This window comes from Sinocyclocheilus rhinocerous, unplaced genomic scaffold (genome assembly GCF_001515625.1).
Source record: "Sinocyclocheilus rhinocerous isolate Xijiao unplaced genomic scaffold, SAMN03320098_v1.1 scaffold846, whole genome shotgun sequence".
In the NCBI taxonomy this organism is placed as follows: Eukaryota; Metazoa; Chordata; class Actinopteri; order Cypriniformes; family Cyprinidae; genus Sinocyclocheilus; species Sinocyclocheilus rhinocerous.
The window spans coordinates 234,269-260,900 of record NW_015661883.1 but is presented as its reverse complement, the minus strand read 5'-3'; the positions used below and the strand labels follow the sequence as shown (position 1 = coordinate 260,900).

At 40.2% G+C, this 26,632-nt stretch overlaps 1 protein-coding gene across 4 annotated transcripts in view; it reads right to left on the bottom strand.

The window, feature by feature from the left end:
* LOC107726781 (angiomotin-like) overlaps positions 1 to 26,632 on the bottom strand; it is a 51,303-nt gene that overhangs the window by 4,573 nt on the left and 20,098 nt on the right. For 2 of the 4 annotated variants that reach the window (XM_016536467.1, XM_016536468.1), the window contains 9 exons: positions 19,694 to 19,837; positions 15,376 to 16,396; positions 14,293 to 14,794; positions 11,429 to 11,573; positions 6,896 to 6,988; positions 6,586 to 6,731; positions 5,072 to 5,221; positions 1,976 to 2,166; positions 1,262 to 1,641 (listed from right to left, as the gene is read on the bottom strand). In XM_016536467.1, the coding sequence (XP_016391953.1) occupies positions 1,262 to 1,641; positions 1,976 to 2,166; positions 5,072 to 5,221; positions 6,586 to 6,731; positions 6,896 to 6,988; positions 11,429 to 11,573; positions 14,293 to 14,794; positions 15,376 to 16,396; positions 19,694 to 19,837 (2,772 nt within the window). Of the gene's footprint in view, positions 1 to 1,261; positions 1,642 to 1,975; positions 2,167 to 5,071; positions 5,222 to 6,585; positions 6,732 to 6,895; positions 6,989 to 11,428; positions 11,574 to 14,292; positions 14,795 to 15,375; positions 16,397 to 18,841; positions 19,125 to 19,693; positions 19,838 to 26,632 lie in introns of those variants that run through there. The other 2 variants (XM_016536469.1, XM_016536470.1) reach the window with 2 other exon arrangements.

The window sequence follows — 26,632 nt, the reverse complement described above, 5'->3', positions numbered from 1 at the left end:
ACACACAACTGCAACCAATCTAAGACACTTTATAAGCCATGGACTTCCTCTTTCAAATCGCCGAGTATTGTTTAGCGCTTATCGCTCACCTAGTGACAGCTACTCTTGGACTCTGTTTGCACCTCGCATGGATTATTGTTTGTCTGTTGGATTACCCGTTTGCCTTGCCCTATTGGATATTGTTCGCCGGAGCCTGATCAAGTCTGTCCTTGGATTATTCTTTTGTCTCGTCTGTGCCATATCTGTTTGCTGGTGTTTCGACCCTGCCTGTTTCTGACCATGTATTTGAATAAAAGCTTGCATATGGATCCGCACGTCTTTCGTCTCGTTCGCCCCGTTACAGAAGGTTAAACCTGAATGAGTTTCTTTCTTCTGTTAAACATAAACGTTATTTTGAAAAATGTGGGTAACCAAACACTTGCTGGTCCCCCAGTGACTTCCATAGTATTTTTTTCCTACTATCAAAGTCAATGGGGACCAGCAACTGTTTGGTTACACACATTCTTCAAAATATCTTATTTTCTGTTCAGCACAAGAAAGAAATTAATACAGGTTTGGGACAATACAAGAATGAGTAAATATTGACAGAATTTAAATTGTGTGAACTCTCCCTTTAATGACCAGCGGCAGCATGTTTAGTACTATTAGTCTGCTGTCTGTCACTTTAAGAGCTGCACACATCTGATATACAAGCACGCATTCCGTTTTTCTCTCAACTTTACTTTCACTTTAGACGTAACCAACTGTGTTTATATGTAAACCTTGTGTGTTTTTGACAATATTAGCGCAATCAGACATGAAAGATAACTTATTCCAGTAATCAGGCGCTGTTTGACAGGCTTTTTAGTGTGTGCATGCTTCAGGTGTACATGCTCAGAAAAAGCACATGTCAGAACAGCACGCAAATTAAATGTTTAACCAGCAAGGCTTTAAAAGCACATGCAAATAATGCACTTTTGTGATTGCGAAGTGCAGTGTCCGTTGAGTGTAACTCTACCGCTGAGTTAACATTTGATGTGAATGTACGTCGCGTTGTACAGTATATTGAGACGGATTCACCAGAACTGCAACTGATAGAATGTGCGCTGAAGCACGATACTACGATATTTCTTCAAAAGCAGATCATGGAGACATTTTAATCATCCATGATCAAAAATCGTGATATCGCACACCCCTACTACTGGAGACTTCTCTGAGGGTTAAACAGTCCCATCAGTTTTCCCATTTCAGTTCTATTCCACATCACACCGGATGCACTTACCCAGACTGCCCTTCCAGCTGCGGTCTTCCCTGCGCTCCTCCGTGATGGGGCTGCCTCCGCTGAGGCCCAGAGAGTGTGACAGCAGCCCAGAGCCGCTGGAGCTGCCAGTGCCCGTAGCTATGGACATGAGGGACTTAGAGGGCCTCATGGCAGGTGCGTCTAATTTGCTGGCCGGCTCTTTCCGCGAGCGCTGATGCAGTACCTTTATCATGGCGTCCTTCTCTATGATCTGAGCATGCAGGTTCTTGATCCTGCTCTCCATGTCCAGACAGCGGCGGTTAGCCATGAGGATCTCCTCTTCTTCTTTCTGGATACGTGCCTCCAACGAAGTGTCGTAGCTGCTGCTGGGGGAGTGGCTGATGATGGCGGAGGACGTGTCTCTGGATAGGTTAGAAAACAAACAAACATAAAAAAACAATGAGAAATTGAGTTCACTAGTTACTTTTATTTTGTAGTTTGTTTTCAAATCCAGTTTTGTTTCAGTTTCCATCAATGGTCACAGATAATTTTACTTCTGTGTTTATCTAATTTCAACTTTTAGTTTTATTTTATATAGTCTCTGTATTCGTAATCATTCATGTAGTCACTTTGAATGACAGCATTTGCACTGCAGTGCACTATAGTTTCAGCTTAGTTTTATTGTTTTGCAAACTCACTGATAACTTGATATATTCCTACATTGTAGATTTTGTGGATAGCAGTGAATTTGCGTACCTCTGGGTGGCCACAGAAGCAGCGGCGTCCAGTGTGAACTGTCTCATGACACTCTCCTCCAGGTATTTCTGCTCCCATTTGGTCATGTCGGCCTCCAGGGCCAAAATCCTCTCCTCTTTTTCTCTCAGGTGCTCCATCAGAGCCGCTGTGCTGAATTCAGGACCAACTGTGTTCTGAGAACCACCCTGCCTCTGTGAGAGAGAGAGAGACAGAAAGAACTAGGGATGTTCATTTTGGTTATTTTTCCTAACAGACAACCGATGCTCATTAACCGTTAACAGACAAGATTATTTTAAATTAGAATTGAATTAAATTAGAAAGGGTAAGTGTCTGTGACCTGTTAAAAAATACTAACATTTGTTTTACGGGGATTAATTTTACATGCGCAAAAAGCAGCAAACAACAGAACATGAGGTGTAACACTCCAAAGAGAAAGGAAAAATTGAAATCGCATCATATGACCCCTTTAAAATGAACATCCCTAGAAAGAACCATTGATAAATATTAGTTAAGTAAATCAATTGACTAAAATGTCATTAAAAATAAGCAAACTGGCTTAGACTAAAAATCAACACTAGGGTTACAATCAATGCAATCTAATGAAAACTGTATCATTTTACCTAATATTTTAATGTGCTGTGTATTTTATGCCTATTGAGCACTAAGCAATACTAAGCATAGCTTATAGGGATGTAACGATTCACTCAACTCACGATTCGATTCGATTTGATTCACGATTTTGATTTCACAATGCGATTTGATTCACGGTTATTTATTTTTTTTTACAAAATGAGATTTAAGACAAATTATAAATGAAATGTGTCCTTTTATTATTGCTTGGACAAAATGCTGCACGTTTCTTTGTGAAATTGAAATAGAACACTATAATAATATACTAATATAGCACTTGCATATTATTGCTCTGTTGTTGGTTTTGTTCGCTTCTATTGTCCTCATTTGTAAGTCACTTTGGATAGTGGAAAGTGTCTGCTAAATAACAAAATGTAAATGTAAATAACAAAACTAAATCGAAATTTTGAAACAAACCCCAAATAAAATAAATAACACAAATAAAATAAATCTCTTCATATAAACAAACTAAGACTTTGTCTGTGCTCTTTCCATTTACCACTGCATTTTAATCATGATCCAAACAAAGATGCTGCATACATGCAACATGAGCAGTTTTTAATCTAAATTAGATTGTATAATTTCAAAATTTGAACCAAAAACACAATGGTCTGTCTTCAGTTTTTTCCCCAAACCAGTTAAGTGCAACCCCCCTCCCACGCAGCTGATTCTAATGATTGCATTGGTCGTGTCAATCACAGTGCTGATTACCTACACAACACAATATTAAACAAACACTAAACTCATAATCTTAACCTTAGGTTGGTAGCACATCCTGATAGAAAGCATTACTCAGCCACATACATAGTATTTCTGAACTCTGAGCTAAATTCATGAAGTCTGAACTTTTCTTGACAGATGACTGAGTCGACTGAGTGATTGAGTTAACCAATGAAATTGTCTACAAGGCAGAATTTGCACTTAACTTGTTGAGTTTTCTGTGTGGAAAAGTCCAATGTTTTGTTAGAGCTTTGTATTTTATGCTTATTTGACTATTGTGCTGTTTGTTTAGCAACATGCTAACATTAAACTCTATTAGGGCTGGACGATATGGCCAAAATTGGTATCACGATATATTTATGTTTCATAATAAAGTCTTAAGCATGTCTTTATGAATCACTCTCATAATTTGGAAGGTCAAATTTAGGGCATTTTTAATTCACTGTTGTTCTGCGACAGGCAAATTCCAGTCATTTCAACATGAATCCACGTGATCAAGAATTTTGTTTGAGGGTAAAAGATGTCCCCATGCAGATTTCACAACAGAATCAATTTGGTCATGTGGATTCACCACTTTGACCAACAGAAAACTGGTTGGTTTGAAAGTGACTTCTGTGTAAAATTTCGCAAATTTGACGGCACCTTAAGGGCCTGTTTACATCTGGTCACTTCATGTATTTTTACTGATCGTATAGCGATTTGTTAAAACGGATACATTTACACTTGGCCACATAAATGGAATCTTCAATTCCCGTGCTATATGCAAATTTAGTGGGAGTTCACATCAACGAAAGCAACAGATAAGCATTGCATTTTATTTATCATCAGCTAATTTCAAGATCAAAGACTGCAATAGGAGAGAGAGTGGCATCAGCACTGGTAAGATCATTTTGTTTCACTACTTTTAATGAAGATGATTGTGTTGAGCGCATGTGACTTTCAGGTTCAGTTTGCATGTCGGTTTGCTGAAGAGATACTCAGCTACTCATTTGCGGTAATGCGTGTTGCTTTAGCGCCGTCATATCTGGCTATACCATGTCACATAGCCTATAACAAGCTCTCACACATTTATTTTTATTTTTTTGGGGAGGAGTAAAATGTGGTATCAACAACCAGATGCATTTACACTTGTCCAGTTTCGTCTGGAATGCGTCCCAGACCACCTCCTGAAGTGGTCTGAGTGATCAGATTTAAATCCATCTCAAAAGCGTTTCAGAGGGCATTTACACCTGGTCTCTTCACAATTGGATAGCTATCTGAAGAGAGAAAACACCTGACGTGACCAGTTGTAAACAGCCTCTAAGATTTGAGTACTGCTGATCTAAAGTATTCTAATTTCATCTGAAGATTGTTTCAGGTGTCTTGGTTGAGTGAACACCACAGAGGAAGGATGTCCAGTGTCTGTGCCTCTAATGAAGAATACAGCTGTCTGCTACTCCTCCTCTACTCTCAACTCACACACATTAACATAGGAGGGTGAGCTGCAACCTTTACCCCAGATTAGGGGTCAGTAAAAAGTGGACACACAAGGGAACGGACCATCTCCGCAAGGACAGCATGAGCATGATGCATTTGTTGCATTGCATTTATTGGAAGTTTAATACAAAGGTTTTCAAACTGGGGCCCAGAGGGGGAAAAAAAAATTATATATATATAAAACTGTCAAGATAACAAACGGTTCTGTGGTCAAATTCCAATTAAAAGCCAAAAGTCTGATTAAGCGAGAATAGCGTGTGCATTTCTTACCTGTTGCATTCGGAGTGATTCGAGCTCTCTCTCCAGTCGAGTGCGTAGCCGATGCTCAAGCTGTTCTCTCTTCTCACAAGCAGCCTGAAGCTGTGCTAGAGCCTGCTGCATCCGCTCCACCTTCTCCACATATACCTGCTTTTTCTTCAGCTATACAAACACAGAGAATGCAGGTCAGACTCTGCTTCTCATGCCACAACCAGAAAACCCCATCTACCTACAATGCCTCCTTGTATCTTTCAACCTCTCTTTTTCTTCTGTACATCTCTCAAATCCACCAGTGGTTTTAATTGCAGTCAAAATTAATGGCACTATTTGGCTGGGGCGGGTAGACAACATAACAGAAGAGTGAGAGAGAGAGAGCACAGAATTATTTGGCTCTCGTTTGGAAGGGGTGGGTGGAGAGGGCAAGAATTTAGCCATCTTCAAGTCCTTTCATGGCAGACAACTCAAGAGGCTTTGTTAGGGGAACAAGCAGGCATTTGTGACAGGGCAGAACAAAAGTGGAACGGCCCGGTGCATTTTGGGATGCAAGGGTGCATACCCCGTTCAGCAATGACCAAAAGGCCATCTGGGAGAACGCCAAAATAGCTCAACCACAGACTCCAACTGTTACAAACACTCAAGAGTGGAGTTCAGAAACGTCAACGCTTCTTTGGTTAGAAGGCTTTTTTCTCCCTTTCTCTCCCTATTTAAGCTTTTCTTGGCCTCAGTAAAGGTTGTGTGGTTTCAGAGAAAATTGCGGCCAACGGTTCACTCGAGCTTGAAGATCTTAACTGCAGCAATGAGGAGCTGACGGGAAGAACTTCAAAGAACTTAAGAAGCTTGAGCTTAAACATTGTGGTGGAGTACCACAGGGATGTGTTTGAGGGTAAGTGAGTTGTGACTCAATGAAATGTTCATTTAATGCTGTTTCGATAAAGTACACCCACAACTTTGTTTATCAACAATAGATACTCATAAGCAGAAAATATTTACAGATGTTAATTTATTTCCCAAAACGCGATCTATTCTGCTATATTGTCCAATGGTCAAGAGCGTTCTTAAAGCAATTTGTGAAGTATCTGGAATAGATCAAGCCCTCTCTAAAAATCTGTCCAGTGAAAGGCTGCCAAACAGTTAAACTGCCTCAGCCCTTCATCTGGATGGCAGTGTGATTCAGCAACTCCCTGACCAAAATAAAAAAACAGAAGTCCTTTGAGATTTCCTTAGTTCTGAAAGAGTAACATACAATTTGACCACAAGGAGGAAGGGAACACGTATACATATGGTCACAGAAATCGTAGAATATGTAAATTAATTTTGTTGACATGCAGGTAAGTAAATGAACACCGGAGGGGTGAGAACCTGAGTGTCTGCTTTGTTCTGTACCAATTTAAAATGTTTGTTTGTTTAAAAAAGTGGTTGTTAAAAAGTGGGCATATATCTATGTAAATTTAAAAACACAAATGGAGTAAATAAAAGCATGTAAAACTAATTGTACAGGGGTACCACTGGTTATCAATGAGCTTTACCTCCTCCTCCAGTTTGACCACTTTGGCTTGGGCATTATTCAAGGCCTGGTCACGGATCTCAATGTGTCTGCGCTGGTCCTCATTGGTAGAGCGAAGTGAATTTAACTCGATATCCTGCTTCTCCTTCTCTCTCTGAATCTCTTTAACTGATAAATGAGTAAAATGGACATTCTGCATTTTCTTTTCCAATATATCACAACTAAAAATTTGTGCTTACAAATGAATGGTATATAAAAACAAATCTGTGGTTAATTTAAGTGATCATATTGGCTTCAAGGAAGATCTAGATTTTTTCTAGAGGTCCACTCACTCTGAGCCAGAAGCTGTGAGATGGTTTTGCGATTGTCCTCGGTGCCTTCATACTCTTTTGCGGAGAGTTGCTTGTTGGCCGTTTCCATTCGCTCTATTGAAAGAAAGAGACAATACCATCATACTTTCCCCTAATTGTATGGTTCATAATATCACAATGCTTCATAAAGTTTGGTCATATGCGAGAGATTAAATCAGTGTTAGGAAACAGGATACCAAAACCAGACCATCTGTGTCAAACAGATTTTATATGTGGATGTATTCATGTGAAAGTTTATATGGCGTCTCATTACAAAATGTGGTTATTATTTATTTGTGGAAAAAACCACGAACAAGCCTTTTCAAAATACTAATACCAAAATAAAAATATTGAATTTACTTCATGCATTCAATAAATGCAACAAACAGCTGTAATTGTTTTAACAGAGGCTTTGTGCAATATTCTCCATCCTACCAAAAAACCCTAGAATATGTAGCTCATATTCCAGGCCTCTTCTCACAAATGATATACCACTGGGACTGGTTGCTCAGCAAATTGGAAAACAAGAATCTAACAAACATTTTATATGTGCCCAGTTCCCAAAGAGCGGTCTTGACATAAGTCATGATGTGCTGTTAAAACTGGCCCAGATAAAAGGGCCATTATATAGCAGGAGTTGCTAGTTTTTGAAATGGCAAACCATTCATCAAGGAAGTGGGCCAAACGTTAAAACAATATTTCCCTCTCTGTTAAGTCAACCAGACTGTGAGACGAGCATTCCAGAATCAAATGCCTTTCCCCCACTTAGTGCCTCTCAAAAGAATTAAGATTCTAGATTTAAAATATAGATGAGAAATAACATTTTTGGTTGAAGCTCGCGTTTATGGTAAGGGGCGTTACATTTCCGACTCGTGCTTGTGGTGTTCGGCCAATCACAATGCACTGGGTCAGCTGGCCAATCAGAGCAGACTGCGCTTGTCAAAGGAGGGGCCTTTGTTGAAAACGCCGTGTTTGAGCGAGGCGGGGCATAGAGGACCTACAATAATGTACAGTATTTGAAAAATAATGTGTTTTTTGAACATTAAAGCATGTCAACATATTCTGTTACACCAAATACAGATCTTTAAAATAGCATCATATGACCCCTTTAAGTCAACCAGTCTGTGAGATGAGCATTCTGTCACCGATGGAGTTTCGGTTCCTTGCCGCTGTCACCTCTGGGTTGCTTAGTTGGGGACACTTAATTTCCAGCGATATCGTCGACTTGATTGCACAGACACTATTTAAACTGAACTGAGCTGGATGATGACATCACTGAATTCAATGATGAACTGCCTTTAACTGAAAATTGAGTGTTTACTATTATCATTTTGCATTACTGACACAATATTTTCCTAATTAATGCTGTACAGTTGCTTTGACACAATCTGTATTGTTAAAAGCGCTATATAAATAAAGGTGACTTGACTTGACATTCCAGAATCAAATGCCTTTCCCCCACTGTGCCCCACAGCCACAAAAAAGTAACAGCACACTTCAACTAGTTTTTGTCTGTAGTACAAACATATTAGGAAAAACTATGCACCCGAACAGTTAGGATCGAGGGTTTGTTGAAAATGAGCAAAAGTAATAGTGATGGATGCCTTCACAAACAACACTAATTAATGATTGTAAGAAATCTACTTTGATAAAATCTAGGCTTGAACAATAGCAAAAGTAGTATATCAAGGTAATATGAGAAACATGGGGTGAAAGAAAGAAGGGCAAGAGAGAGAAGAAAAATTTGCTGTAAAACTCAGGGAGCTCCCTGTGGACTTAAAGTCTGGGCATACAGCCATAAATCAGGGTTTCTCTGTTCTCTGCTGGACTAAAGAACACAGTGAGGCATGATAGTCGAGGTGGCCACACTCAGGTAGAGTGGGCCTGCTGACAGCAGCAGAGGAATGAGAGCGAGAAACTGTTGCTTTGGTTTGGACTCCAAAAGATACTACACAGAGCCATGAGATATCACACAAAAGAAAGCAAACTAAATGAAAATTAAAATGCTTTGAACTTGGATAAAAATGTGGAGCCTCTTTGAATGGGAAGGACAGAATGTTGGAGCCAGGAGGGACCACCACAACATTATCATTTACCGACTCTAAACCGTATTGTTTCTCCATCTGATTTTCATACACATCCAAAGTTTGTCACGAAACTCTAGATGGCGCAATGACTCAATCTGACATAATTACATAATTATTCACATGGCGCAGCTGATTGGTTAGCAGTTGCAGCACACTTCAGAAACCCTCCATCTTCCCCAGCTCCACCTGTATAGATCTGCTACAGGTTGATTTCATGTATGTTATATATGGGGGATATTTCATATATGTTATATGTGCAGCAGCAGTATTCCTTACATGACTACAGCAGCATGTCTGTGGATGTATTGGCAGTAGCAAGTCACGGTACCTGCTCTGCCGCCGCACCAGTGTAGCAGATCTAGGAGTCGTACACGTCGCATCTTTTGCGTGCTCAAGTTCGTTATTTCAAATGTAGATGCGCAGCAAGCGTGCTCATAATAGAAGCGGCGCAATCGCGATACTCATGTGCTGCAACGCGCTCGTTTTTTCCAAGCTCGTCTATGCCGCAGCAAGATGAAAACATTTAAACTTTTCAGAATGCTGCAAGTGCACCACAGGTCATGTGACAAGAACCAACCAATCAGCTTCACTTTTTCCCATAACATCATTAAAAGCTTAGCCAAGATGGAGGAACAGCTGATCACAGGGATACCCATTTTTAAATTAATTTAGTTGCAGAGATACTGCAAGCGATTTTAAGTGCTGGAAATCCATTTATCATTTGTTGAAACTTCCGCTTCGTCATGGAGAGCGCAGGCCATGGTTGCTTAACAACGGCAGACGCCACAGGGACGGAAGCTCCGAGCGCTTTGGAAAGAAGGAGAAAGCGGCGCAGCTGCCGTTTTCAATGAGTTTTTAGACACAATATGTGAACGGCCCCCTATTCTCGCCAAGACCAAAAACATTAACATTGTCATGTACATTACCATGCTAAACTCTCAGAGAGTTGTCATGACAGAAATAATATTAAGTCTTGAAGCTTTACTCTGCTCTACTGCACTGGTATATTGGACTATATACTGGACTATTTCGGTAATATGCTTGAGAAATCAATAAGAGCAAGACCTGTTTATGGCTGACAGGGTGAAATGAATTACTGGATTCATTTCACCCTGTCAGCCATAAACAGGTCTTGCTCTTATTGATTTCTCAAGCATATTACCGAAAACAAAATTCAACAAAAGTTTACCTCAAAATGGTGCACTATATACTAAGAATGACACAAATATGCTTTGGAGTCACAGCTTATTCATAAGATTGTGATATAGTGGCAAGGTACAATTCATGAACACTCCTTTCATAATTATCTCCTCCTAATCAGGGCTCCAGACTGCGACCATTTTTTCTGCCTGTGCAACTAAATTTTGTGTGCGGTCGCACTGGCGCGACCACCGCGTTGTTCAACTCATAAGTGCTGCCATTTCTGTTGCATATGAGAAACATCAAACGGCAAACGAAACTGAAAGCATAACGAAACTGCGCTACTCGTTTGAACTGCGCAGCGCTTCCGAGTGTAGAGCCTGGTTTATACTCGCCGCATCAACATGAGCGCGAAGGTGCGCGCAGAAAAAATTACGCAAATATTGAGGAAACGATGGATGGTTTTCATGCTAAAGTAAAGTAAAAGACCGTTTCTTAAACCAGAGAGGGTGAACATGTTGATATTCATGTGGGGAAAAAACATGCAAGCACTATCATCACCGACAGCAAGTTTAGTTTTACTCTTCTTTTTGTTTTCGTTTTAAAAAGCTTGTTATCTTTGCTGTTTACCTCACATTACGCTATGGAGGCTCTCTTTTATTAAATTTTTTTATTTGATTCCTCAGTGTTTGCTAAACATTCTGTAATTTATTAGTCTGTATATAATACAGCATGTGGTGTATGCCATGCCTCATCTTATTCGTTTTTGTTAATAAACGTTTTGTAAGCTAGTTTGTCAATGTATCTTACTGTTTTATTGTTGTTGTGCTTTTTAATTAAGAATAACAATGAATCCATCTATTGTTTTAGTCTTAAAAAGTGAAAGGTGTATGCAAGCAAAACAGACAATTATCTTTTCTTGTAAAACGTGACAAGATCGCGAATTCGAAAGTGAAAGCACCCAAAGCCCAGCCTATAACATAGCAAAAGAGGAACTCCCGTTCACAAAATTCTAATCACAAATAATACTGATGAAAAAGAACGGGTTGAATATTAACCACTTTCGTTTCCATATAACTATAAACTATGATAAAGCATGCATTGATTAATCCCATGTCATAGCGGAAAACAAAAATAATAAAAAAATATAGCGACCAAATCATGTGCTCGTGTGACCAACTGAGAAAGTTAGTCGCAAAAGAGCGACCAGTGGGAAGAATGAGTCTGGAGCCCTGCTAATACTCACCTAAACCCTATTTTTTATTCAATTATCCTGCTTTGTTCTCACCTCTTAGGTCCCTGTTGAAGTCGTGCATTCTGCGCACCTCCATCTCCAACTTATTTCTCATGGTCTTCTCGAGAGCTTCCCTCTTTGTGGATGATTTGGCCAGGTTCTCATAGGCTTCAGACACCATCTGGATCTCAGTCTCCAACTGCAGAGATAAGAGAGCATTAATATTGCTGAGGTCTTACAGAAAAAATATAATGTATATGGGTTTGAAATTCAAAAGGATACAGTATGGAATGTTGCCTTGCATGAAATAACTCCAAATCTTCTACACTTTTACGCCTAAATGGTGCTGGTTCTCATGCCCGAGCTGGTGCTGGGACATCTGGGAGCCTATCACGGTATTTCCCAACCCTGTTCCTGGAGGCACACCAATACTACACACTTTCGAACTCTTCCTAATTAAAGGGGTCATGAACTGCATTTTTAAAAAATTATTTTATAATGTTCTCTGAGGTTCACTTATAATATTAGTGTGATTTTACATAAAAAAATATAATAATTTAGAAGTACTAGGCGTAATAGTATTAGAAGAAGTAAGAAGTAATAGTAACTATTTTCTATCCTGTTTTTGAGCCTCTCTGCAGAATGATCTGTTTTTATAGGCGGGGTGCATTCAAGACTCGCAAGAAAACACCCACTGCTATGATTGGCTTTCACCTATTAAAATAACAGATGGACGCTGCTGTGACATACTCTGAAAACAACATGGGTCATTTGGGTTAAAAACATTTGAATACTCAATAATATCAAACAGTCTGGAACAGACAATGCAATTGTGGTAAAAGCACATTTACTCACACTTATGTGTTGCGACATTACTGTTGGATACACTCTAGTCAGACTCCGCACTGCATCATCATTTACTTTCAGTCCCTCTGAGGGTGCTATCACACTAGCACTTTTGGTGTGCACCCAGGTTCGATTGATGTCAGAGTTCGGTACGTTTGGATGATGTGAACACTGTCTTCTGAACTTGGGTGCGCACCCGCGAACCGTACCTGAGTCCGCTTAAAAGGGGTGGTCTAGGGTACGGTTCAAGTGAACTTCGGTACGGTTTGCTGCTGATGTGAACGCAATCATACCAAATCGCGGAAGTGAACTGCTATTAATGACACATTATTTGATAAAAATGTGTGTTTGTGTGTGTTTTTCACACTTTCTTGATGAGCGTGACTGACGCGCTGCAAGCAGAGAGCTGTATATCTCATTTCTGTTCACTTCGGCGTTCTTTAGAGAATTTGCAGTACATTCGTAAGACAGACATAAGTGCCGTTATGTACTGAAGCTTTGGAAACAAAACCGTTCAGCATTAAACGTTGTATGAACGTTGTTTCAACATTGAAACAAGAACTGACATTATTTCAACCATATTTCAATGTTGAAGGTCGGTCATATGCCGGCTGAGACGGATCAAAAACAATAAATATAAAATATGAGCAATGCTACGCATTTTGCCGCCTTATCCTACAGTGTCGTTACTAAGCAATGGGGTAAACAGCTGCTGACTTGATGCAAACGAACCGCGGTTCGGACACAAATATATAATGTGAACACAGTCCAGTGGGGGCAGGGGGAGGGGGTGCGATCAAACTCAGGTTCGGACCAGGCAATCGAACCAAGAGTGAAAGCACCCTGAAAAGCCTCCATTATACGGTCTTGTTTAAAGAAGAATCCGTAGTAAAGTAAAGCAAACAAACAAACAAACAAACAAACAGTGTTTCACTGACGCGATCTGGAGCTAATTTTACCCCATGTTTACACCGGACGCGAGTGGTGCAATGCGACTATAGACAACAGAACCCATTATAATCATCGATTCTGTCTAAACCGGATGCAGGATGGATTGACACAACAAATCTCCAACAGTAAACTGATGTCCCGCTCTATTTCTGACATACAAGCATTCACGCCGCTTCTGACCTGAAAGAGAAATTGATTTGTGACATGAGCAACAGCACTCGCATCCGATCTAGATTTGTTAGGATCACAAGGAAGGCAATTCAAAGACTATTTTTCACAACTTAGACTGCAAAGTGTCTAGTAATCTTGTAATGTAATCTGTATGGTTCTTTTGGAGATTTGATGGAGTAATCCGGTGTTTGCGTCTCTCTAGTATTTCCTCTCCTCCTACTCAGGGCTCGCAAAATCGCTAGCCCGACGTCCCAGGGCTATTGTGTTTTCCAGTCGGGCTACCAAAATGTATCACCACTCTGCCCGACGGGCTATCTTAAATGCAGATCTCTATTGAAAATATTTTTTGATTGACATTTAAACTCCTATCTGATTTTCTATATTTAAAAAAAAAAAGGTCTTTTTTTATTTGGGCTAGTTAAATTAATTTTCGGGCTACCAAAATCTGAAGAGTACCTGCCCGAAGGGTTACCAGGGATTTTGAAATTTTGCGAGCCCTGCTACTACAAGTGAGTATCAGTGGGTGGGGCTAAAGAGGCAGTGATGTAGAAGCAGGTGTTGATCATCTCCTGCAGAGGCGGTGCTTAGCCACACTAATACGTCATAAAGTGGCACATTCCAAAACGAGACGTTTCCTGAGCTTGGTTCCAATAAAGTTTTTAAACTAAGTTTTTAAAGTTTTGAAATTTACAGGATGTTTTTAAAGTATATTGACCTGTTATATGTCAAAAGATCAATGGAAATTTTATTTCTCAGTTCATGACCCCTTTAAACACTTGATTCAACTCATCAGCTCATTAGTAAAGACTCCAAGCCCAGAAATAGATGGGTCAGATAAGAGAGACATTCAAAATGTGTACTGTTGGTGTACCTCCAGGAACAAGATTGGGAAACACTGGCCTATTGTGAACTGGCCCAGGTTTCCACTGATTTACGATCTAAAAAAATACCTTTTGTAGTCTGGACACCTTCTCCCCACACACTTCCAGCTCTTGCTTAAGCAAGCGGTTCTCTTCAGACAGCATAGCCACCATCTGCTGGGCACGGGCTAGCATGGCATAAGGATCCCCCTGCATGGAGTGTGGATGTGGGTAGTGTTGTCCTGGACTCTGTTGCGGGCCCTGTTGGTGGTACTGGTGCTGATGCATGTGGAGGCCCCTGGGAGCTGACCCATAAGGATCATGAGGAAACGCGTGGCTTCGCTGATGGGGAGGGTGACCAGGGCCGTATGGATCACCTTGGTGGGAACCAGGCCCCTGTGGGCTACAAGCACCAGTGGGGAAGGGTGGCTCTCCCTGGTGACCCATAGGTGGAGGAGGGTGGTAAGAGGCCATGATGTTGCTAAGAGTGGAAGACTGAGCACGGGAGAGAGAGCCCCCTGACGTAACAGAAGATGAAGGGCTGTGGTGATGGACAGACCTTTGAGAGTGACTTGAACTCTCCTTATTTGACCTAATGAGAGCAGAGCAATAAATAATATTCACATCTTGGTTGATTACAAAAGTCTAAAAATATAAACAAAAATTAAAGAGAACTTTTGTTGACCTTCAAATAAATTAGGCTGATTTACACTTGCATAACCAATGGCTTCTTGTAAGTGATTAAATCACGGTTAGAAAACAATAACTTGGCCAAAGTGGAAACTATGCAATGCATTCCAACCGTTCATAAAAATATTTTTTCACAGGTCAACATTCCTGGTTCTCTGAAACATAATGGAGAAACTGTCATGTTGTGACACGTTGTAGATGATTATTAGAATTTGACATGCATTCCTTTGCTATATGCCACACACTGGCTCTGAGGTGAATGAATTGAGGGAAACAGGCAAAACTGGCTTTTCCCATTACTGGTTTCCTGACAACATGTCCCAGCATCTAAGGGAAGGGCTTTTTTTTTTTTTTTTTACTCATTATTTGGAATTGTTTAACTGAAGATTCAAGGAATGTAATTTGTGTTTCAAGGTGTATCACTTTAGTTTCTACAAAAATTCCCAAACTTAGCCCACTTTGGAGCCTTTAAGGTACACTCACCGGAAAGAGCCATATTCAGGTGGTGGCTGGTACCGGACATGAGGAATGTCAGCCCTGGCTGGCTGGCTTGTGCCATGGTGGTCTGGGTAGAAGTGTCCAGGCTCCTGGTGCTGAGGCTGATAGTGCTGCTGCTGTTTGAGTGGAGAGGGCATTCCTTTAAAAGGGTAGTCTGGTGGTGGGCCTCTGTGTGGGTGCCCAGTGGGTTTATAGTAGTCTCCAGGAAGTCCAGGTGGAGGCAGCTGGGGGGAAAGTGGTGAACTGGTAATAGGCGCATGGGCCTTGACCCCACTGGTGGCCAGTGAGAGCTGCATTAGTCTTTCGCTGAGTGAACGTACATGGCCTTGTTTAAGATCCTTGAGCCCGTCGTCTTGGTGCACTTTGCCTCCGTTCACTCTTTGCACCGTGGCCCTGCCCTCTGGGGGCCGCACTTTAGGGTTGCTGACGCCAGTCACATAAAATGCAGTACCTACTGATGGGGGTATCTGTGGTTGAGGCTGCTGGGGCTGATGGCCACGGAAATACTGCGACTGCACCTTGGCTTGGTCATAGGTGGGCAGGTCTTCGAAATTCTGCCCTTGACCGCTCACGCAGCTTCCACCACCTGACAATGTGCCTCCACTGCCACCACCTCCTCCTCCTGCAGTGCGTGTACTAAGCTTCTCCATGCCGCTGTCAGCCTGCAGCTCCTGGCCCTGAGGCTCCTGCCTCGCAATGTGAGGGACCATCGAGTGCTCGTCCCCTGGGCTGCCAGGGCCCGGGTATCCACTTACTGGACCTTGTTGCTGTTGTTGTTGCTGCTGCTGCTGCTGTTGCTGTTGTTGTTGTTGCTGCAGGGCAAAATAATTCCGGCCCTCGCCATAGCGCATTTGCTCCTGTAAAAGCCGTTGCAGAACTGTATGACCGCTACCACTACTGCTGCTAGCCGATGTGTCCTCGGAAACTGAGGCTGCTGCCCTCATTTCCAGCTCCTTTGACCTGCCTACCTCATGAAAGGAGGAGCTTCGGGCACGGTCCACACTCCCTGCGCAAAACACCAATGAATGATAAGTTCAACCACTAACTTATATCATAAGCTGAACCATAAGTGTATCAAGCTGAAAATGAATAAAAACAGACTGAAGGAGATTGACAAGTCTTCTGAATGTTTTTAGAGAAATGCTTGAAATCCCAGACCCCAACTGTCCCAAACTCTTCACACATTGACATCTGGGCACCACAGTCATGAAGGTTAGTAATTTATGACATCAGTTCCCACTTTAAATGGGACAAAGGTATAATTCTGATGATCTTTAACCACTACTAATAACTATTAAATGTAAATCAGTAATTAAAGTTTCTGCATTGCAAAGAACAGGAGCCCAGGGTCAAGGTGTTGAAGTCCACCCATGATGCAAATCATGTTACCAGTACCATATATATACACCACATCTCTGTACAGCTGCTCCATTTCTTTAACATGCATTGCAGTTGAGTCATCTGATTATCCAAAGCTTACATGTCTTAGTTCAAAGCTTAAACCCCAAAATCCCTACTGTAGGCTTGAGCTGTAGACACTTAGAATTCACACAGAACAATTTAAAAACAACAGTGAGCTATTAAAGCATACAAAGCCATTAGCTGGAAACCATTCCATAACATTAGCACCAATGTGGGGTGTAATGTGTTGTACCTCTTTCGCTAGAGGCTGGCTCCAAAAGGGAGTCAGTCTCATAGACTCCCCATGTTAAAATGCTCAACTTTACAGTAGAAAAAAATAAATGTTTACAGCCTGGTAGCTAAGCATCAACATTCACAAACCACTGTTCACTGTTATTTTTAACGGAAAAGAATGCAACTAGCTCGTAATCATGACTTCATAAGTGGGAAATAGTAGGTCTAAGTTTCTGATAGCACGTGAAGACAGCAGAGAAGCGCTCTTGCTCAGCAAAGTGGAGTGCATCATTTTTGTTAACTTTGTGGTTTATTATTTTGAGTTGTTTGGGACGCAGTAACACACGGCTCTCTCACAATGTACATCTGAAGACATCTTATTTTAGTTTGTTTACCATACCGAGTTTCAGTTTAACTTTCATCCGAGTTCCGTAGTGAATGTAGACATTTTATATTATTTTATGTTTATGTGATTCAACTTCAGATCGCGTTGGAATGATTAACGATTACTGTATCAACATAGCGTTAATCAAAAGCAGAGGTATTTAATGCAGACATTGATAAGGGCAATGGTTGAAAAAAGCAAGTTTTTCACACCGGCCGTGCAAAGGGCTATGGCAAATGATGTAAAGTGAGCCTTAACCACTCCAACGCGATCTTAAGTAGAATAATATAAACATTAAATAATATCAAACGTCTACATTCACTATATTATCCAGTTTCCGCTGTAGCTCCCGTGACCTAAATTCCCAGAATGCATTGCCGCTGTGACGACACATTCCAAAAGCAATTTTTTCACACCGGCCGTGCAAAGGGCTATGGCAAATGATGTAAAGTGAGCCTTAACCACTCCAACGTGATCTTAAGTAGAATAATATAAACATTAAATAATATCAAACGTCTACATTCACTATATTATCCAGTTTCCGCTGTAGCTCCCGTGACCTAAATTCCCAGAATGCATTGCCGCTGTGAAGACACATTCCCATTCCCGTGCTCTGGCCCACCTCTTCCGGGGACGGCTAAACGAACCACACCCGAGCGTGGCACGGAGCGATCACACTAGTCAAACGAACCGGGCTTTGGGGTTCAAGCGCGCTCGGGTACGATTAAGATTGCCTAGTGCGAGTACACCCTTATTCTCCTGCATCCCGCACACACGAGTTCTCTACCCGCCCGCTCCCGCACTCGTCCATCAAGTGTTGTCCCGCGCCGCACTCTGCTGTGTTGGGTCCCGCTATCGCGCAGGTCTCTACTCGGAAGGTGCCTGTTATAATGTTATGATCGAGGCTCTGGACTCTGAGCATAACTTGTTTTTCTATAACAAACTATAAAATATTTTCTATAAAAACGTTAATGCCCTGGCAGTGGCAAATAGCTTTGGTTTTATATTTAATTTGATTACATTAATGTTATAAGTTGAAATTTACAAGAAATATTTTAACTGCTACTATGTAAAAGAAATGCTACCATTAAAAAAAAAGCACCTTATTTGTTTAAAGTGTTTGCAAACTAATTTTTTTTGCACTTTTGTTCATATAGCAGTGCTTTTAAATGAAAAAAGTGCACAATACACTACATTTGAATGCATTATTGAATTTTGTGCATAATCATGCGATTAATCACGATTAAAAAAATTTAATCATTGCCCAGCACTAATAAATAAATAAATAAATAAATATTTATATATTTATTTATTTATTCTGTTTCTCTAAATGGTGTTAATCTGGAATGGTTGCCACTACTGGCCTTGAACAAAGTTTGTAGTTTAGTGGTTATTATACCATCTACAAAGTAATGAAGGGGAACTTATTACGTCTATTGTTTTCTGATATTCCTCGCATTCTCAAGGAGGATGAGGCTTTTTTCCGAAACATCTGTGGTGAATAAATAAATAAACGTAAATTGAGTCAGAGACAGAGCCATCAGTGTACAACTGCTTTCCAACATGGAAAGCCAGAGAAAGTGGACATCGAGAGAGTGAAAGTAGAAAAATACAGTTCATAGTGGCCCGCCCCCAACCCCCCATACTTAAACTTCCACTTCCTGTCATTCTCCAATCTTTCGCTCACTGAGACGTCCTCAGAGCCAATGACAGAGATGGCCACAAACAAAAGCAGGATGAGAATATGAAATGCAGAGGTCACAAAAAAACAAAAACAAAACTCATGGTTACAACAAATGAAATGATGGCTGATTTTACTGTAGATGGAGATGTGGCATTTCATATAATGAAAAACAGAAAACTGTCCCAAAAAGATATTTGTCTGCAGCTTTATTTTATATGTTTACACATACCTGTTTTTACTGTGACCTTCATCCAGTGTAATTAGAGAAAATTTGTCGGACAAATCTTAGGCTCTAGAAGTACTTCAAACACCTTTACTTGAAAAAATGTCATGGCTTTTATTAATCACTTTAAGTGTAAAATATATCACAGGACTTTTTAAGTGATCAAATAATATCCAAACAGGTTCTACATTTTGGTAGCTGGAATCACTACCAAAGTGATTCCAGTTTCCGAGCCGAACTGAACTAACCTATAACTTCTAGTACTTCTTTTTGTCCCATTGATGTCCACCTCACACGTCTAGGCTCTGGTGTTCTCCAGTCACGGTGTAATCTTTTGACTCCATTACTCCACTGTATATTTGACCAGGTCACCTACCTGTGTGGCTGCTGTAGATGCTGTCGTGTGTCACTACTGGCTGCTCATGGTCCTGACTATCGCTAGGGTCACTGGACTGAAGAAGCTCCTCAAGTTGCTCCAAAACACACAGCCGGTCTGTGAGGTCCCGAATGCCAAGCCACTCTAGAACAGGAAGGCACTCTGGCGAGTTAGAACAATGGGGGTGGGGTCCAAAGACAACTAGATGGGCTTTTTTTGGATTGCAGAGAGAAAAATATTTCATGTGAAAGAAATGAGGACGTGAGGTACGATTGTTTCCTGAATGAGACAGAACCAAAAAAGAAATGCCCTTGTTTTACCCCCATTTTCACAATGTTCACAGTTTTCACAGTTCAATTCAAACTGTATGTAAGGATATGCATAGTTTTAAGGGACTGGCATAAGCTACATAATGCCAAGCCAGCACAGTAACACAATGTAGTGTGTGAAATTTTGATGCTTTAGGGCAGTGGTCAGCAACAGGCGGCCTGCGGGCCAAAACTGGCCCGCCAGCAATAATATCTGGCCCGCGCCCGCAGCCAGATTAATTTTGATAGCGGCTGGTTCTGAAATAGATCTGTCATGACAGCAACAGTTACTCACAATCAGAGTAGGCTATGTGAGCGGAGCGTGGAGTGGAGCGGTGTGATTTTGAATGGAGCGAGGAGCGGATTGTTTAAAGATCGGAGCGTCGTGGTTTTCACTCGCTCCAATAGCGCTCCACCACCGCTCCATCACGAGTACAATTCATGCCAACAGCCCCTAATATAACTGCATATTTAGCCATACCTGTCAGCCCTCCCGTTTTTCCCGGGATTCTCCCGTATTTTATCATTCTATCCCACTATCATTACGTTTACATATTTTCCCGTATTTCTCCCGTATTTTTAATCTTTCTATAAAAAAAATCCCATGGGCATATTTTATATGTTTGCTACCTTCGCCTCCGGTAAAACTCCCGTAATTTGTATGGCCCAAACCTCATTATATGAATAATCGCGTCAATAAATTCCAAGGTTGCCCAGTTGCCAGATCTTGTATGAAACGCATCCTTCTCACACAATCGACACATACAAATTTCAACCCATTTGTCCCCTCAACTTGGCAACCTACAACAGTGATGAGTACCGTGGGAAGGAAAGGATCACTGGTAGAAATGGGATGGGAGGAGAAGACTCAGGTGGTGCTCCGGTGAAAAAAACAAATATACATGCAAATTGAGATATAGCTTACACGTCAAAAGGCAATGGTTTAATTGATGAAATATAAGCGCTGCAAGTTGCAAAATCAGGTGCTGCGCTGCTTTGTTAACTGCGGTTACCGGGGAAATGGCTATATTCCTGGCGAAAAGCGAAAGAATGAAGAGAGAATTAGCATTTTTCAATAAGCTCTTCTACTTTTTGTTTTAGTCCAAAGCCAAAAACGACCCTTATTTTTACGCAGAGAAAAATAAAACCAAAGTTTTTTTTTTAGATAATGTAATCTTGTTCAAATAGATTTCATAAAATTGGTATCGAAAAAAGTATCGTTCAGGAACCGGTATCGAAGTCAAAGTATCGTATCGGTATCGATATCAAAAATTTTTGAACGATACCCAGCCCTACTGTTCAAACAAATGTAATCTTACAGTGCTACTTCATCTGTATCCGATTTCGAATGAGCAGAAATCTGTAAGAAATGCATCGATCCGTAGGAAAAATAACTGACGAAAAAGTAGGCTACTGTTATCTTCATCAAAAACAAAACTTGAACCGCAAAAATGAACCACAGCAATTATACCTTTTAATGCTGACTACCATGTTATTAACTTGTCATGTGGTAGGAAAAAAGTTTGAACACTATTGTTCCAATAAGCCACTTTGAAACTCTGCTGTTATTTTATTAATTTTATTTTTTAATATACGTTACATATACGTACACCACACGGATACGTTTTCTACGATGTTTGTGCTTTGATTTGAACGAAAACAAAGTATCCGTGTGGTGCGGCTGACACAGAACAACATACGCTGTTTGCGTTCAGTGGATACTCTCCAAAATGGCGCTAGGGTGACACGGAGGAGACGGATTGTTGAATAAAGTCGTTATTTTTTTTCTTTTGCGGAATGCATCAAAAATATCTTAATTTGTGTTCTGAAGATGAACGGAGGTCTTACGGGTTTAGAACGACATGAGGGTGAGTAATTAATGACAGAATTTTCATTTTTGGGTGAACTAACCCTTTAATGACTGTCCTCCTACAGGATTAAACAGAGTAACAGCTCACTACCAGTTACAAAAGACACTGTAACAGTCTGTCATAGGCAATTCTAGTTGCATTTTTCATCAATTAATTTCTTAAATTATCCTTTGACTATGTTCTGGGCCACCATCTAGTGGCGAAAAATTTTTTTGGCCTGATGCCAAACTTGCTTGCCGACCCCTGCTTTAGGGACTGACAAAAGTCTTTAAAAGTATTTAAAGGGGTCCTATTATGCTCTTTTACAAAGTCTTGATTTTGTTTTGGGGGTGTACTAGAACATGCTCTCATGCTTGGTGGTTCGAAAAACGCATTATTTTTCACATCATTTACATTATTAAAATACCTTTCTCCCCATCCTGGCACAAACGGCTCGATTAGTTCCGGCTTTGATGAAGGTCCGCCTTCCGAAAAACAAAATGTGTTGTGATTGGTTAGCTGTCCCAGTGCGTTGTGATTGGCGAACAGCTTAGACGGTGTTTCAGTACTGCCACGCCCCTTGCTCTGTCTTTCAACAAAAGCTTTTGGCGAATCCGGCACTGTACTCCCTCGTGTTGTGGAAGCTGTCCTCAGTAAAATGCGCAGCACACAATAGCAAATTTGGGTTATAATGCTCAGGAACAGAGTTAAAAAATAAATTGCAACCACTGTTTCCTGACATCATCCGCTTTCGGAAGCCCAAACAGAGACGTTTGGGCACGGAGGTGAAAAAAAACAGAGTTTCAGGCGGTCGCGCACCGGACGAGAAGCGCAGCGTCGCGTCGTGCCACGTCTTTAAAATTCAAATACATTATTTTCTATGAGTGTAGGCACATTGGCGGCGCCGTTCGGCGTCTGTCCGCGGCGCCCAGCTACGTCGTGTTGTACTTGTAAGAATTGTTCTAGACATGCCGAAAATTTGAAGCTACAGCACAGCAGCTCTTCTTCTTCGTTTTCTCTGCACTAACTCTGCAGCAGCACTTCTTCTTCGTCGTCTCGTCTGATGCACTCACTCAACCAAGCGTTCTAACCACAACCTCGCCCCTCCCCACCCCCCAACCATTCAAATTTATGTAGGTGGGAATTATTTTTAATGATATTCTAATGGGTAGCTTTGTGATATCACAAAGCCCGGAAAACAAACGCTGTAGTCCAAACGAGCCGTTCGTTGTAGTTCTTGAAAAGGGATTTTTTAAAAACGAAATATCTCCCTTTGGAGTGGACTTTGAGATTTGTAACTTTCTAGATCTTTTTTATGCCCAAACATACACACTAGACACTGGCTAAAATTAAAAAAGTGAAAAAGTATAATAGGACCCCTTTAAGATAAGTTCTTCCCAAAATGGATATATTGAAAACATGTCAATGACACATTTCACCCTAAAACACAAAAAACAAGAAATTATATTTTGCACAAATCTAAAGCCTCTTTTTTAAGGGCCATTAAGATTTATTTGTACTGGGAAATATTAATTGAGTTTTTGTTGCTCATTTCTGAATTTTTTTAATTTACTTGATTACATTAAAGGTACTTCAATAGTTTAGGGCTGTCAAATTTGTGTTAATGTGTGTGTGATACATAAATGTTTTAAATACATTGCTTTATTATTGAATCACTTATTATTTAATTGGCTTCAGTGTTTGAATTTCCCATCCATCGTTTTCTTCAAGTAAAGATAAATATTTATTTAAAACACGTCCAGGTCAATCAACCCTCTATGGACACCTTGGCAATTGAATCGCCATTGGCTAGTAAATTTTTTCGTTTACTCGCCAGTCTGATAAATTATATATGGATATGTATATTATATATTAAATTTTTTTTATATTTATTTTACAAACATATATAAAGTTTGTAAAATGGCACAGCTTTTTAAATATCTGAAAGTACACTCTTAACATCAGTCAGTCAAGCATTATAATATGATATTATGATAATCAAGTATCATTTAATGATAGAACTTACTACAGGAAAACCCGGCAGTTCTTAAAAGCTGAAGAATTCCAAAGGAACTCCGTTATTTTGACAGGAAAATACAACAAAGAATATCATTTACATATAGCGCGTCAATTCTGCATGGTACGTAAGACTCTCTCGCTCTGTCTCTCTCTTTGCATGTGAGAAAAAAGCAAAGTGACGGCGAGTCGTGCACCTTCACACTAAAGTTTACGGCATGCGAAATACAGGTGCGCTGCGCATCCATAGAGATGAACTGAAAAATAGCACAGATCGCTTCACTGAGAGAGAACTCTGAAGTGCTCAGTCAGAGTGTTCTGTGAGTGAAAATATATCTGTGCTTAACTTATACTTAACCTCCAACCCACACATTGGCGAGTAAAATCTGAGAATTTATTAGCCGTTGACTAATATTAGACATCATTTAGTCGCCCAGAGTAAAGATTTAGTCGCATATGCGAGTGATTTACTCGCATTGTAGAGGACTGTCAATACATCCAGGATATATTCTTGACAGGTTTTGTGTTTCACTCATATTTGTCTGTTGACAAAAACCTAGAAACACCCTCTTTCAGACAACACATTTTTAAAAGAAAACTCACTACAAGAACTCCTGAATCACTCACATACAAAATTTCACATTGCTATGAAACAGTCTGAATCATACAATAAACCAGACCCCTCTCTAATACGCCCCTAACCTCGTCAAAAACAGAAATAGACTACAGATGCCTCCTCCCCTCACACCCCTGCTGACGCTTGAACTTCAAGTTCCTTGACTGTTTCAGATAAACAGTTTATTCCACGGCCAGAGTGCCCAGAAGTGAATTTGGGGAATTTGACATGCCTAGAAGTCCACAGATAGGTCTCCTAACGAAAGTTTCCAAAGTCTCTGACCTCGGAGTCTTGCAATGGACGTGTTGCAGTGGAACTACGTGCTTACAGTTTAAGTCCTGACCAAGGTATGAAGCATGTCAAGCATGATTCCCAGAATTGCAAAACTGGGAGAATGTTTATCTACCCTCTTAACTTCATAAACACACTTCCTTCAAATTTACTACCTACAATGTCCATACAGCAAATGCCTCTTTTTTCTAGACTGACGTTAACTTAACCTTTTAAAGTACAATCGTGACAAGAAAATTTATTTTAAGCTATTAAAAAGCTGAAATATTCATCCAACACAAATTCAACTCACAGATTTCCACCTCCTTTACACCAAAGATGTCCTGGATGAGAAAACTCCACTGAACTCCTCTACCCATTGAGTATTTGTCTTGAGCCGTACTCCTCTGTTCACACGCTAAACGACACTGCTGCAGTAAGCTCGTACACTGAACTAACTAATGCATTCCATCAGGTGTGGCTGTAAGGATAGGTGAGTTGGATCACTGCCAGTTATCTACACACCTTCAAACCTGCCTGCTGCTGTTAACACTCCAACTTACATCAAAATGAGTAGAGCTAATTATCAGAGACTGGGTGTGCGATAAATATCTGAAATCTGACTAATATAAGAGTTGACACAAAAGTAATTGTGGTTTATACAAATTATTTCTCTATGATGCTTGCCTGAAACCTCAAAAAGAGTCCAACTTTATCTAATCCAGATTATCGGGTTTGGGTTTTGGAGTTTACTGGAATGTTAAAATAGTTTCTTTACCATTTCAAAATTTTCACTTTCACTTTTTGATTTCATATCCTGTGCCAAGACTTGTTTACCTGTTACTCTTCAATTTCTGTATGCTACAATTCTTGAGATGTTGACATAACCAATGAGCTAACAAACCTTCCTCAGGGTAGACACCACATTTAATTGGACACAAATGAAAACGAGACATGGGACAAATTTAGATGGGACACTGCATTCAAAAACTGCTGGACAGAGTGAAAATATAACACCTACATTTCATTATATTTATGCATTTGACTTTTTTCTAGTGATCGACCGATATTGACCGATATTGATATTTTATAACCGATACAGATACCAATTATTTGCATGTTTATGTGCCCGATAACCGATATGCAGAACCGATATTTATTTACTGTTATAAAGTAAATAAATGACTGAGTGAAGTAAGTCCATACTTCACTTTGGTTTTTCCTCCTTTCAGTCAAGAAAAAAAGTGTTTTTTCATCTTAAAAAAACGTCTTTCATGTTAAATTTAATCTTCACATTACAACAATAAAAAAACATTTTATTTAAAGCATCAGCAGCAACACTAATATTAACAATAAGCAAAATAAATGTAGAAGGTCTAATGTTTTCAAATGGAGAAAATAAATAAAGGAAAGGAGTCATATCAACTTCATTTTAAACTACAGTTTTAGTAGGTTTATAAGATGTTTAATAGGCTAAAGAGTGAAGAATAATTCACTGGATAATGTTAATTCACTGAATAATATTCTCTGGAATATTGAAATATAACAAACAAAACATCGTATTTTATTGCATTTCTCAACTGGCATGTTATATCAGAATTACTAATAATGATTTTGTCCTTCTAGATTATGAAATGCCTGCTGACAGCGCAGTATATCTATGCATTTACACAGAACTATACTCAAACTGCGATCACTCGTGGAGATAATAAATAATTAATTTCCACAGAGTTGTATCCATTTAGATATTTATTAGCGAAATAATGGTTATATAGTAAATGTTAATACAATTTAGGGTGTATTAAACAAGTGAATCTTGTTAAAAGTTACATGCGGTGGCCGTGCTGGAGCATTTCCTGAGCATCAACCACATCAACCC